The 13,680-nt window shown below is 46.6% G+C and overlaps 2 protein-coding genes across 4 annotated transcripts in view; both read left to right on the top strand.

Moving 5' to 3' along the window:
- Nucleotides 1-7,619, top strand: part of MTMR4 (myotubularin related protein 4) — a 28,471-nt gene extending 20,852 nt beyond the window's left edge. Inside the window, exons 15-18 of one of the 3 annotated variants that reach the window (XM_033183658.1) lie at nucleotides 888-2,286; nucleotides 4,255-4,365; nucleotides 4,608-4,696; nucleotides 5,348-7,619. In XM_033183658.1, coding sequence (XP_033039549.1) covers nucleotides 888-2,286; nucleotides 4,255-4,365; nucleotides 4,608-4,696; nucleotides 5,348-5,525 — 1,777 coding nt within the window. In that variant the 3' untranslated portion in view covers nucleotides 5,526-7,619. The remainder of the gene's footprint in view (nucleotides 1-887; nucleotides 2,287-4,254; nucleotides 4,366-4,607; nucleotides 4,697-5,347) is intronic. The other 2 variants (XM_033183659.1, XM_033183660.1) reach the window with 2 other exon arrangements.
- Nucleotides 7,620-8,017: 398 nt separating this feature from the next.
- HSF5 (heat shock transcription factor 5) overlaps nucleotides 8,018-13,680 on the top strand; it is a 67,442-nt gene continuing 61,779 nt past the window's right edge. Inside the window, exon 1 of the mRNA XM_033183657.1 lies at nucleotides 8,018-9,487. Within this exon, the coding sequence (XP_033039548.1) occupies nucleotides 8,860-9,487 (628 nt within the window). The 5' untranslated portion in view covers nucleotides 8,018-8,859. The remainder of the gene's footprint in view (nucleotides 9,488-13,680) is intronic.

Raw genomic sequence — 13,680 nt, 5'->3', positions numbered from 1 at the left:
TGGGCTGAACTGACTGAGCCATCTAAAAATAGGAGGCCAGTGAAGTCTCTACTGTTTCCCTGGTGAATTTCCCTCAAGTTTTCATTGCTCTAAGGACTTTGAACTGCATTAATAATCAGGATGGTCATTCTTGAAAATGTCCCTTAACCCATCTGGTATATATGAATGCCTCTAGAGCTCTGAGTGCTATATACCAGGGGAAGTTTCCGTGGGGCCTTGGGAATCAGAGGAGCACACTGCTGCTAAGTGGTTATCAAGAGCAGTGCTGAGGGAGTTGTGTTGTCTTAATCAAGTTTGTGGTTATTATGTTTGTGGTTGGTTGCCTATATTTTGAATTCTCATAGCATCTCTACAAGGTATGATTTCTTATCATCATTGTATAAAGGGAAAGACCAAGTATCTGGGAGGTTAATTTACTTATTTGTAGTCATGTAGCTAATTAGTGTCAGAGCCAATATGTTCTAGCTCCAAAACCCATCTTCTTTCTGTTTTATTGTGATGGAGGCAGTGGGATATTGGGTTTGAGTCTCAGGTATAGTCCTGACTGGCACAGTAGATTCAGAAGGCATTGGCATAGAAGGCAGCTGAAACCATTGTAGTGGTTGAGATTGCCCAGGGAGACTGGTAGGTTGAGTGCTGACAAAAGCTGAGGATAGATTTTTGGGTTCCGGAGGACAGGGTCCATGTCTCATGCCTTTTATACAGAATAAACTTTCAGTGAACATTGGTTATTTGTGATCTTAAGGGTCATTATTTCTAAACTTAAGTATTCTTAAGTGTCATTATTTCTAAACTCTGGCTTTGACATTGCTCCATTGATTCAGCTCCATATATTGTATTGCAAGTGCCCATCTCCTGACCTGGAGGTGTTATATTTGTCATTCCAGATTACCTAAAACCAGATCCATGGATGATCTTCTTTCTGCCTGTGACACAAGCAGCCCCCTGACTCGTACATCCAGTGACCCTAACCTGAATAACCACTGTCAGGAGGTCAGGGTAGGCCTGGAGCCCTGGCACAGCAATCCTGAGGGATCAGAGACAACCTTTGTGGACTCTGGGGTAGGAGGTCCTCAGCAGACTGTAGGAGAAGTGGGTCTTCCTCCTCCTCTGCCCAGCAGCCAGAAAGACTACTTGAGCAATAAACCTTTCAAGAGTCACAAAAACTGTTCTCCAAGTTACAAATTGCTTAATACCGCAGTGCCTCGGGAAATGAAGAGCAACACCTCTGATCCTGAGATCAAAGTCCTGCAAGAGACTAAGGGACCAGCTCCCAACCCTTCTGCCCAGAATGAGGTGGGTAGGACTTTAGATGGCATAGGGGAGCCACCTGAACATTGTCCTGAAACAGAAGCTGTCAGTGCACTCTCCAAGGTCATTTCTAACAAGTGTGATGGAGTTTGTAATTTTCCTGAGTCTTCCCAGGACTCTCCTACAGGTGTGCCCCAACAGGCCCAGCCAGACTCCATGCTAGGTGTGCCCTACAAATGTGTTCTCGATCACAGCCTCAGCACCCTTTGCAACCCACCAATTGCTGCCTGCCAAACTCCTCTAGGCCCAAGCACTGACTTCCTCAACCAAGATCCCTCAGGGTCTGTGGCAAGTATCTCCCACCAGGAACAACCGAGTTCTGTGCCAGATCTGACTCATGGGGAGGAAGACATTGGTAAAAGAGGAAATAATAGGAATGGGCAGTTATTGGAAAATCCTCGCTTTGGGAAAATGCCATTGGAATTGGTCCGGAAGCCAATTTCTCAGAGCCAGATCAGTGAGTTCTCTTTTCTAGGGTCCAACTGGGACAGCTTCCAAGGGATGGTGACTTCATTCCCAAGTGGGGAGGCCACCCCTCGGCGGCTGCTTTCCTATGGCTGTTGTAGCAAGAGGCCAAACAGTAAGCAGATGCGGGCCACAGGGCCCTGCTTTGGGAGCCAGTGGGCTCAGAGAGAAGGTATGAAGTCACCTGTCTGTTCTAGTCATTCCAATGGACATTGTACTGGCCCAGGAGGAAAGAACCGGATGTGGTTGTCCAGTCACCCAAAGCAAGTCTCTAGCACAAAGCCTGTTCCACTGACGTGTCCTTCTCCAGTGCCTCCTCTCTATTTGGATGATGATGGACTCCCCTTTCCCACGGATGTGATCCAGCATAGGTTACGGCAAATCGAAGCAGGGTACAAGCAAGAGGTAGAGCAGCTACGTCGACAGGTGCGTGAGCTTCAGATGAGGCTGGATATCCGTCACTGCTGTGCCCCTCCAGCAGAGCCTCCCATGGACTATGAGGATGATTTTGTAAGTAGTCACCAACTGCCATACACCCATTATTTAGTCTGTTAATCCAGCCTTCCCTCCATTCAGCATTTATTCATTGGGTACTTGCTGTGTGCCACTGAGTTAGGTGCCGGGACTATAGGATGAAAAACAAGCAATTAGAATGATGTTTTTAAGTGCTATGATTGAGGAGGCATCGGGTGTTAGAGGGCTGGAATGGAGTGAAACGTCAAGGAAGGCTTTCTTGAGAAGGTGATGCTTGAGCTGAGTGCTGAAGAATGTGTGATATTTAGCTAAGTAGACAGTGAAAAGGAAACACCATTTGCAGAAGCATCGTGGCAATAGGTACTCCAATGATATGGCTTAAAAGGATGGGACATGCAAGTGTATATGTGTACATGCATGCATACACACACTGGGGCTATAAGAGACAGATAGGGTGCTGGGAGGTGACATTGGAGAAGTAGATGGAGATTAGCAGGGTCAGCTTGAGTGCCCTTCTTGTTTGGATTTTACCCTTAAGGCAATAAAATTTTAGGCCAGTGCATGATATGATCAGAGTTGTACTTTAAGAAAATGACTCTTGCACTCTTGCAACAGTGTACAATTTTTTTTTTTTTTTTTTTTTTTGAGATGGAGTCTCGCTCTGTCACCCAGGCTGGAGTGCAGTGGCACGATCTCAGCTCACTGCAACCTCCACCCTCCCGGGTTCACGCCATTCTCCTGCCTCAGCCTCCTGAGTAGTCGTGGGGCCGGCTAATTTTTTTTTTTTTTTGTATTTTTAGTAGAGACGGGGTTTCACCGTGTTAGCCAGGATGGTCTCGATCTCCTTACCTTGTGATCCACCCACCTCGGCCTCCCAAAGTGCTGTGATTACAGGTGTGAGCCACTGTGCTTGGGCCAACAATGTACAGTTTTAATGAGGCAGTTGAGACCCAGATTGGGAGACTGGTAAGGTCATTTTGGAATAATCCAGGTGAGAGATGAAGACTATGTAGGCTGTGCAGTGTTGGGCAGCCTCAGGTTCTGGCACCATAGTCCTTGGGGAGCTTCTAGGAGCCAGCTTCCTCCCCATGGTATCTTGCCATTTTCAGACACCTCCTTTGTTCTGTTAAGGTGCTCCCCACTTGCCTGCTTCTCACTTCTCTGGTGCTTTAAACAGGAATCAACAAACCTTTTTTTTTTTGTAAAGGGCCAAATAATAACTATTTTAGGTTTTGTGGGCCATACAGTCTATGTTGCAACTACTCAGCTCTGCTGTTGTGCAAAAGCAGCCGTAGGCCAGGCACAGTGGGTCATGCCTGTAGTCTTAGGACTTTGTGAGGCTGAGGTGAGTGGATCGCTTGAGCCAAGGAGTTTGAGACCAGCCTAGGCAACATGGTAAAACCCCATCTCTACAAAAATTACAAAAAAATTAGCTGGACATGGTGGCAGATGCTTGTGGTCCCAACTACTCAGGAGGCTGAGGTCGGAGGATCTCTTGAACCCAGGATGTTGAGGCTACAGTGAGCCGTGATCATGCCACTGCATTCCAGCCTGGGCAAAAGAGCGAGACCTTGTCTCAAAAACAAAACAAAAAGCAGCTATAGACAGTATGTAAATGAATGAATGCAGCTGTATTCCAACAAAACCTGATTTACAAAAACAGGCAGTGGGCTAGTTTGGCCTGTGGGCCATAGCTTGTCAACCCCTGGTTTAGAACGTAACAAGAGAGTCTTTCTATGCTGTGGTGTAGCATATTGGTAAGAGTATAAGTCTGAAGCCACAATACTAGGTTCAAATCCCAGTTGTACTACATATCAGCTCTTAACTTTCTCTGTGGCTTCATTTTCTTATTTGTAAAATGGAGATATTAGTAGTATACGTTGTAAGACTGTCATGAGAAATAAGTTCATGTATGTAATGCACTTAGCACAGTGCCTGACACATGGTAAACACTAAGCGTTAATGATGATGAAGATAATGTTGTTGTCTTTGCCTTTTCATCAGACATGTTTGAAGGAGTCAGATGGCAGTGATACTGAGGATTTTGGCTCTGATCACAGTGAAGACTGCCTTTCAGAAGCAAGCTGGGAACCTGTTGATAAGAAAGAGACTGAGGTATGTTTAGGCACATATGTGGTGGGTACTTATGTGAGCCAATGAGTCATCATACTTCCCAGAGATGAATGACATGTTGTAGACTGAGCTGTCTCCCAGAGGAGTGTCAACCTGGTAGGCAAGTGGTAGCCAGTTACGAAGATAAGCCTTGTCACTTTCTCCTGGGATGCTTTCCTTGTTGCAGTGTTGCTCTTCCAGTCTGTCAGCAAGGACCAGGAATTTTTCCTTGTGCCTTCTATTAGGTGACTCGCTGGGTTCCAGACCATATGGCATCACACTGCTATAACTGTGACTGTGAATTCTGGTTGGCCAAACGAAGACACCATTGCAGGTAAGATGTTTTGTATGATTTAGTATGACTTAAAAAACAGTGCAGGCCAGGTGCAGTGGCTCACGCCTGTAATCCCAGCACTCTGGGAGGCTGAGGCAGGCGGATCACGAGGTCAGGAGATCAAGACCGTCCTGGCCAACATGGTGAAACCTGTCTCCACTAAAAATACAAAAATTAGCTGGGTGTGGTGGCGTGTGCCTGTAATCCCAGCTACTCTGGAGGCTGAGGCAGGAGAACAGCTCGAACCAGGGAGTTGGAGGTTGCAGTGAGCTGAGATCACACCACTGCACTCCATCCTGGCAACAGAGCGAGACTCTGTCTCAAAAACAAAAACAGTGCAATACATATGTATAGAACTAAATGGAATTCGTTTGGAAGTGGATACCTCTTTATAGAAACTATTTTTGTTTGTCCCCAACTTTCCATTTAGTATCACTCATTCTCAGTATATTGGCATTTCCTAATATTAATTAATTTTTTTTTATTAGTGATGGGGTCTTGCTATGTTGCTCAGGCAAGTCTCAAACTCCTGGCCTCAAGCAATTCTACTGCCTCAGCCTACCAAAGTGCAGGGATTACTGGTGTGAGTCACCCTACCTGGCTAGTATATTGGCATTTCTGATGAACTCTTCCGTCTTTGTGCTTTGGCAGAAATTGTGGGAATGTATTTTGTGCTGGATGCTGCCACCTGAAGCTGCCCATTCCTGATCAGCAACTCTATGACCCAGTTCTCGTCTGTAACTCATGTTACGAACACATTCAAGTCTCTCGTGCCAGGGAACTCATGAGCCAACAGCTGAAGAAACCCATTGCTACAGCTTCCAGTTGAATGCCGGGGAGATGACCTGTCCAACTTTAGCAGGTTTGAAGGGAGGATCTGCTTCAGTTGTAGTTAGGAAGGTTCGTTGGTGTGGCTCATGAAATCACAGAGCTCAGAGATACCATCTTGAGAAATCCTCCTTGGTATCATGAAACTGGAGCAGAGGAATTGCAATTTGGCAGGAGGTCCTCTACTGGTGAGACCCTCACCTTGGGGTAATGGTCCTAACACAGACCCAGGGTCTGGAAGCTTAATGTTGAGTTGGTGACTCCAGCCTCTTTCTCATGGAGGTCACAAGATGATGATTGCATAGATGTTACCTGGTGCAAAGTGCCCCAAACAGCAATAGAATGGCATACGTATAACCAAACTCCAAGTGATAACCAGACCCATCTCTCCTCCACCTTGACAAAAGCAGATTATAGTATACAAGATAGGAATTCCTGTCCTATTTGAGATGAACTATATCCTGTACCTCTGTGCTCTGTGTCTGTGCATGAAGGCTCAGTCTTTTAGAGGCACTCCCTCTAGTTGCATTAGTACTGTCTTTCTGTGGAGTTTGGTTTGAAGACTGGTTCAGCAAGTGGAGGTTTCAGTGTATTTTTCAGTTGGCTCATCAGCCAGCATTGGTGAATATTCCGTTTAGGGGGACAGTTCTAGGGAGCGAGCCATTTTTGGGAGCAGAGGAAAACTCTGCTGATTGAGTTATTTTGAGCTGTGAAGGCAGTCGTCTCTGTTACACAGTGGCAGCTCTTGAGTTATGCACTGTGAAGAATGAGAAGGGAAAAGTAAAAATTATCCTTGTGAAACATCTGCTGATTGTGCCCTACCCTTTGCGCCTGACTCTTCCTAGTTGTCCTGGTGCTAACACAGGAGCTACACCTTGATCCTCTCCTGGCATGAAAATAAAACAAAGGTTTTCGTTGTTGTTCCATTGCCCGTTTCCCCCATGTTGTCTTTCCCTTGGCTGCTGCCTCCTCTGGATCACATTGCTTCTTATCCTGAACACTTGACACCTTGAGGGTAGAATTTAGCGTTTGGTTTTTACCTCCTAGCATATGCTGTTTGGTATGTGAGGGTTTCAGTACAAATGCTGCTGTCTATTTCTGTGCACTTAACAATGGAACCCAAACAGAAGAGAATAAAGCCTTGATACCAAAATCGGGAGAGAACATGTGTCCATTTGGACCAAACGTTGTTGGTTTTTTAAAACTTTTATTTTGGTTTTTTTTTTTTTCATCTTAATATGTACCAGTGGCACTTAACCAAAAGATACAGTGATATAGCCATGTACTGTGGGTGGGACAGATACAGTCTCCTTGGCCTATAATGAAACCACTAGGACTTTATACGTTTTCCTTAATTTGTTGACATATAAATGGTAAATTACATTTAGGCTTATCCTGTTTTGAAATGATGGTAAGTCATCTTTCTCACTGCTACTTTCATGTTGCTTTCTAGAAAACAGCATTTCATTCCAAAATAACTAGAATCTGCATTTAGAACAAGAATCATTATTTCCCTGAATTTTTCAGTCCTACAGAGAAGCATCTGTGGTTCTTTTGTACTTGCCATAGATGTAACCTAAAAAGTTTTGGCGTATTTAGGTCAGCCTAGCGGAACTTTTTTTTTCATTTAAATGGAGCTGAATAATGGAGATTTTGTGTCTGCAAAATTCCTGAGATCATTGAAAAAGTAACAAGCTATTCCTTGTTTCTGATACATAAAATTATTTTAAGCATTTTATCAATCATTACAATTTACTGCCAGTTGTGAGTGGCTTTTTAATTAACTTGACTTTCATTGCACTTCACTCTGCCTGTTTTCAAGGGGAGTAAGATTGGTAACATTTGGGGAGACTGTATCTGTCTACTTAGTGTGGCTGTTTTGAGGGACTGTCCCATCAGTGAACAAACTGCATGGCCTCGGAGAGAGACCCTGGGCTCTTGGCTCAGATGTGTTCATTAAATACTCCTTTCAGAGCTGTTGTGGGTGTAAGTGACATGATGTGGCCAAAAATCCAAACTGTGCAGTTGCGTTGTGACAAAAATGCAATGTGCTGTAAAAATTCAATACAGTTTAAATAAAATCTCTATATTAGTGCTGCTTTGTTGGGTTTATTTTCATTTCTAAAAAACCTTAATATTCACTTATTCTTTGACCATGAGAAGAGTAGAACATTGTACCCCTCTCTCCCAGCAATTTCCAATTTATTTATTTCGAAATGGAATCTCTTTCTGTTCCCCAGGCTGGAGTGCAGTGGTGCGATCTCGGCTCACTGCAACCTCCGCCTTCTGGGTTCAAGCGATTCTCCTGCCTCAGCCTCCCGAGTAGCTAGGACTACAGGTCCTGGCTAATTTTTGTATTTTTAGTAGAGTGTAGGTTTCACCATGTTGGCCACGCTGGTCTCAAATTTCTGGGTTCAAGCAGTCCACCCGGCTCGGCCTCCCAAAGTGTTGGGATTACAGATGTGAGCCACTGTGCCCGGCCAATTTCCATTTTCAAATGAACCTCTCTTTTTGAATCAGCACAGCTCTTGTTACATTCTTATTTATTGATTGCCTAGGGATCGATTCTTATGGATACCGTAGAATTCTGTCCCATCTTTATCTTTAATGTCTAAAATGCCACCAGCTGGTTGGGCAGGCACACGAGAGTACTTAGATTCTTGTGATTCCCTCTTCTCAGGGACTTCAGTTCTCATCTAACCTTGGGTAAATTGTCTTGAACAAAATACTGGCTTAAAAGAGTGTATCTTTAAAGATACAAAAGGCTACTATCTAAAAGGTGAATTCGTTTACTCAAGATATTATACCTCCAGTGGCATCATTTTTGTTTGAGAGGTGAGCAGTTCCACTTAGTAAAGATTACAGACCAGACCCTTTGGTCCCCAGAATGACCGACTCTGCTGCCTAACGCACACTTTCTCTGCATTCCAAGTCCCCACTAGTTGGCTGGGCCGAAACACACGCCTCTTGGTATTCCACGGTGGATAACTGGGCTTCTCTCTTCACAGGACTTACAACTCCCCGGCGGGCAGCCTTCCCGGCCTCAAGTCTGGGAACGCCTGGGGAAGGGGCGCCTGCCTGGGTCCCGCAGGCGTCTGGCGGGCCTGGCCGGGGCACGCGGCCGCCGAGGGGGAGGTGCCCACGCCGCGTGGCGGGAACTCGAGGCCCCATTGGCCGTGCTGGGAGGCGCCGCGGGGCCTCGTGCGCCAACGGTCCCTGGTACGCGGCAGACAGGCGCCGGCAGGAGCGGGCAGGGCGAGGCGAAGGCCGGGGAGGGATCGAGAACGGGGTGGGAGAGCTAAGCTTGGGGGGCGACGCCCGAGCCCATCGGGGCGATGGAGGAGGCACTGCTCTCCACCCGCATCAACCCCAACAACTTCCCTGCCAAGCTGTGGCGCCTGGTGAACAGTCCGCATTACCGCTCCATCCGCTGGGACGGCCGCGGCGAGGGGCTGCTCATCGACCAGCCGCTCTTCGAGGCCGAGCTGCTCAGCCCGCCCGGGCCGGGGGGAGGCGGCGGCGGGGCTGCGGGGGCCGGGGCCGAGCCCGAGCTCTTCAAAACCACCAACTTCACCAGCTTCATCCGCCAGCTTAACCTCTACGGCTTCCGCAAGGTGGTGCTGGGCGGGCCGGGCGCGGCGGGGCCGGGGCCGGAGCCGGGGGGCGGCGGGCCGGCAGGGGACGGGCCGCTCCATCACTTCCACAGCCCGCACTTCCGCCGCGACCAGCCACAGCTGCTCGTGCACCTCAAGCGCCTGACTAGCGCCAACAAGGCCAAGCTGGCGGCCGGCCTGGAGGTGCCCTGCCGCCAGCCCAACCGCTTCCAGCGGCTGCTCATCACCTCGGCCTCCGCCTCCGCCGCCGCTGCCTCGGCCGCCGCCGCTGCCTCGGCCGCCACCGCCGCCCCGTTGCAGCACCAGGAGCCGCCGCCGCCGCCCGCGGGGCCCCGGCCGGAGCCTCACGGTGAGTCTGGGCTGCCCTCGCCCACAGCGGGCACATGGGCGGCGGGGAGCAACCGCCCCTCGAGGGCGCGTTTTCGCACGTCCTCACGCTGGGGGAGTCCGAAAGGCGCCCAGGACCCATTGTCCACTGTGCTCCCAGAGACTGAAGGTCCCGCCACTGCCACCGCCACCATTCTCGGCACCAGCACGGTGGCCACCGGCCCTCCCCTGGAGGGTCCATAAGCATTCAGCCCCTTCTGAGCCCACTGGCAGCAAAAGGGACCTCCGCCTCTTAGGCTCCCTTCTACTTGTCCCCGGTTTGAACCCCAGGAGTTACCTGGTTGTAAGCCTCCGTTTACCTTCCTGAGACCCACACTGTCCACTGTAAACATGTAGACTGAAGAGTCCTTCGTTGAAACATTGGGTCTGGAAGAAACACAGAAGGGGCTCCTTTGCTCCCGTGGGAAGCAGAGTGGAGTCACCCTACATTAAGGCGGGACGGAACAAAATCATAGTCAAGAGAACTGAAAACATTACTGTTGGGCATGGTGGCTCACGCCTGTAATCCCAGCACTTTGGGAGGCCGAGGCGGGTGGATCATGAGGTCAGGAGTTCGAGACTGGCCTGACCAACAGGGTGAACCCTCATCTCTACTAAAAATACAAAAATTAGCCGGGCGTGGTGGTGGCGCACGCCTGTAATCCCAGCTACTCAGGAGGCTGAGGCAGGAGAATCGCTTGAACCCAGGAGGCAGAGGTTGCAGTGAGCCGAGATAGTGCCACTGCACTCCAGTCTGAACAACAGAGCGAGACTCCGTCTCAAAAAAAAAGAACTTAGAACATTACAATAGTAGCCAAGGGAAAGTTTTGGAAAAGGTGCCTGCAGTGGAAATTTGTCCTTGAAGAGGGCTGCCACCTTCCACCTATTGTCACATCTAAGAAATCTTAGAAGAAATGTTCAGACAATCATCAGATTTAGAGTTCTGGGTGATGTGTAGAATGGTAGACATTGTTTATATACCTTAAGATCAAAAATACGATACATCATGGCTTACAAGATATAGTTCCTATGTAGAATGAATTAGCTACACATTTCTTTCATTGTAGCGAATTACAGCTTGATGCTTCCTTAAAGGGTTATGATTAGATAAACATAAGGCAAAAATGGTTTTCTTTACGGCTGTCAAGTTTTAGTTTAAAAAGAATTTTAGAAAGCTCACATTTACAGACTTTGAAGTTTTCTCTATTGGCTACAATCTTTCAGTATTGAAAAAACTTTTTGGTGTACATCTGTATTTAGTAAAAGTTCAGAAACCCTCTGTGATAGTGAATTATTTATTTTTTATTATTTGTTTATTTTTTTAGAGATAGAGTTTTGCTCTTGTCACCCAGGCTGGAGTGCAATGGCGCGATCTCGGCTCACCACAACCTCCATATCTCAGGTTCAAGTGATTCTCATTCCTCAGCCTCCTGAGTAGCTGGGAATACAGGCGCGTGCCACCATGCCTGGCTAATTTATGTATTTTTAGTAGACAGGGTTTGACCACGTTGGCCAGGCTGGTCTTGAACTCCTGACATCAGGTGATCCGCCCGCCTCAGCCTCCCAAAGTGCTGGGATTACAGGCCTGAGCCACTGCACCCCGCCTATTTTATTTTTTGAAATGAAGTCTCACTCTGTTGCCCAGGCTGGCGTGCAATGGCAAGATCTCGTCTCACTGCAACCTCTGCCTCCCGGGTTCAAGTGATTCTCCTGCCTCAGCCTCCAGAGTAGCTGGGATTCTACAGGTGCCTGCCACCGCATCTGGCTAATTTTTGTATTGTTAGTAAAGATGCGGTTTCACTATGTTGGCCAGGCTGGTTTTGAACTCCTGACCTCAGGTGATCTGCCTGCCTCGGCCTCCCAAAGTGCTGAGATTACAGGTGTGAGCCACTGCACATGGCCAAATTATTTTATAGACTTGATTTTTTTTTTTTTTTTTTTTGAGATAGGGTCTCACACTGTCCCCCAGGCTGGAGTGCAGTGGCGAGATCTTGGCTCACTGCAACCTCCACCTCTCAGGCTCAAGGGATCCTCCCACTTCAGCCTCCCGAGTAGCTGGGACTATAGGTGTGGCCACCACACCCAGCTAATTTTTTGTATTTTTGGTAGATACAGGGTTTCACTCTGTTTCCCAGGCTGGTCTGGAACTCCTGGGCTCAAGTGATCTGCCCACCTTGGCCTCTGGAAGTACTGGGATTACAGGCGTGAGCACCACCGCGCCAGGCCTGTAGACTTGATTTTTTGATGCTCTTCCCCCTCTTCCAGGAAGGCAAGGGTGGCGATATTCCATTTCTCTGTTTAAAGAGTCCATGATGTGAAGCAGTATACCAAGAAACCAACAGGATATAATAATAATTCATTCTTTACCTTCAACTAGGAGAGTAATAAAAACACTTTCAGCATGTTAACATGGATTTACTATAAAGTAAATGTAATCCCATGGGGCCGGGCATGGTGGCTCATGCCTGTAATCCCAGCACTTTGGGAGGCCGAGGCAGGTGAATCACGAGGTCAAGAGATTGAGACCATCCTGGCCAACATGGTAAAACCCTGTCTCTATTAAAATATAAAAATTTGCTGGGTGTGGTGGCGGGCGCCTGTAGTCCCAGCTACTCGGGAGGCTGAGGCAGGAGAATCACTTGAACCCGGGAGGCGGAGGTTGCAGTGAGCCAAGATCATGCCATTGCCCTCCAGCCTGGGTGACAGAGCAAGACACCGTCTCAAAAGAAAAAAAGAAATCTGGGTTATTTTTGAGTTAATGAAAAGCTTAAATATACAAATAAAATAACACTATGTTCAACTTAACCTTCTCCCAGGGTTACGAATGACAACAGTACTTGGTTCATTTGGAATTTAGAAGATAAGGAACTAGGTTATCTGTCCACTGTGGAGTTTAGAAGATAATGGATTAGGTTAAAATTCCAACAGTAAGTTGAAAAAACAGCAGTGGCATAAGAATGTCCTAAAGGAATATTAGCGCACTTCCATGTGATGGCCATTGATTTTGGTAGGGAATGGTAAGGGGCAAGGCAATGGAAACAATACCATGGCATACATTTGGTAGAATCTCTGACATGGATTTTTTTTTTTTTTTCAGGTTGCATGTCTGGTGGGCATAAGGAGAAAAGACTAGAAAATGTGTTTTTTGGGAGAAATGGGATAACCACTTCAAACAAAGAAACATACATACATACGCACACACATAAAAACCAACACTTGCTCTTTTCTCTGATCTTTTTCCCTCAACTATCTTACACCCAGTTATATTTTAAGGATAGAGTCCATTTTAATTGAAGAAATTCAGGGCCATCTGGAATCTGATTTTATTCACTTATAGTTCAGTTGGTCAGCATTTAAAGATTACTGTTTGTTGAAAAACATACATTCATGGTGTTTCAGTATAGATTATATGTCAATCCATGTATAACTAAGTTATTGTTTTGATGTCTTTCCTGTTTGGTGTTTTTTGTTTGTTTGTTTGTTTTTCTTTACCATTCTACCTGTTGGTGTGTGCAGAAGGTATGTCAGGTGTGGACTGTCTATACCATAGGTTTGGTTCACCAGGGAATTGTGTTACTGGTCCAGGTGGAATGTAATTCTGCTGTAAGTTCAAGCATACTAGAACTTGAATAATTGAACAGAGCTGTTCAAGAATACAACTTTGTTTTGTTCTCATTCCATGTTCTAAGTCCTTGGCTCTTCTATTTTTCCTCATCTCATTTTTCTTCTTCTCGAATCTTGCCTTGGTTGTGTGCCTGACTACACTGCTACTGCTTAGTCTCCATTTTTTCTGTGTTCTATTTCTGTGTATGGATTGAATACTTCTCTCTCTATAATAGAATCCTCTGTTTTAGGACCTAGTTCTTTTATTTAGAGCCACTGAACCAACTGTACTGTTCACCTTCCAAGAGTCTACTTGATAAGAAACGTGAGATTGCATGTTTTTCCTTTGTGCACTTTTGTTATTTTGTTTTTAGGAACAGTTTATTTTACGATATTTGTTAAAATATTCTAAACTAAGTAGCAGGTCTGAGAAATGGATAACCTGTTTTTGCCCGGGGATACCATGCTCTCAAGAGGCAAGTTTTTGGATTCTTTCCTGGGAATTGATTAACTCAGATGCACTTCCATAAAAGAAATAGAATTTTTTTTTTTTTTTTTGAGACGGAGTTTCGC

This window comes from Trachypithecus francoisi, unplaced genomic scaffold (genome assembly GCF_009764315.1).
Source record: "Trachypithecus francoisi isolate TF-2019V2 unplaced genomic scaffold, Tfra_2.0 Lachesis_group20, whole genome shotgun sequence".
Classification (NCBI taxonomy): Eukaryota; Metazoa; Chordata; class Mammalia; order Primates; family Cercopithecidae; genus Trachypithecus; species Trachypithecus francoisi.
This window is presented reverse-complemented; position numbering and strand designations above follow the sequence as displayed.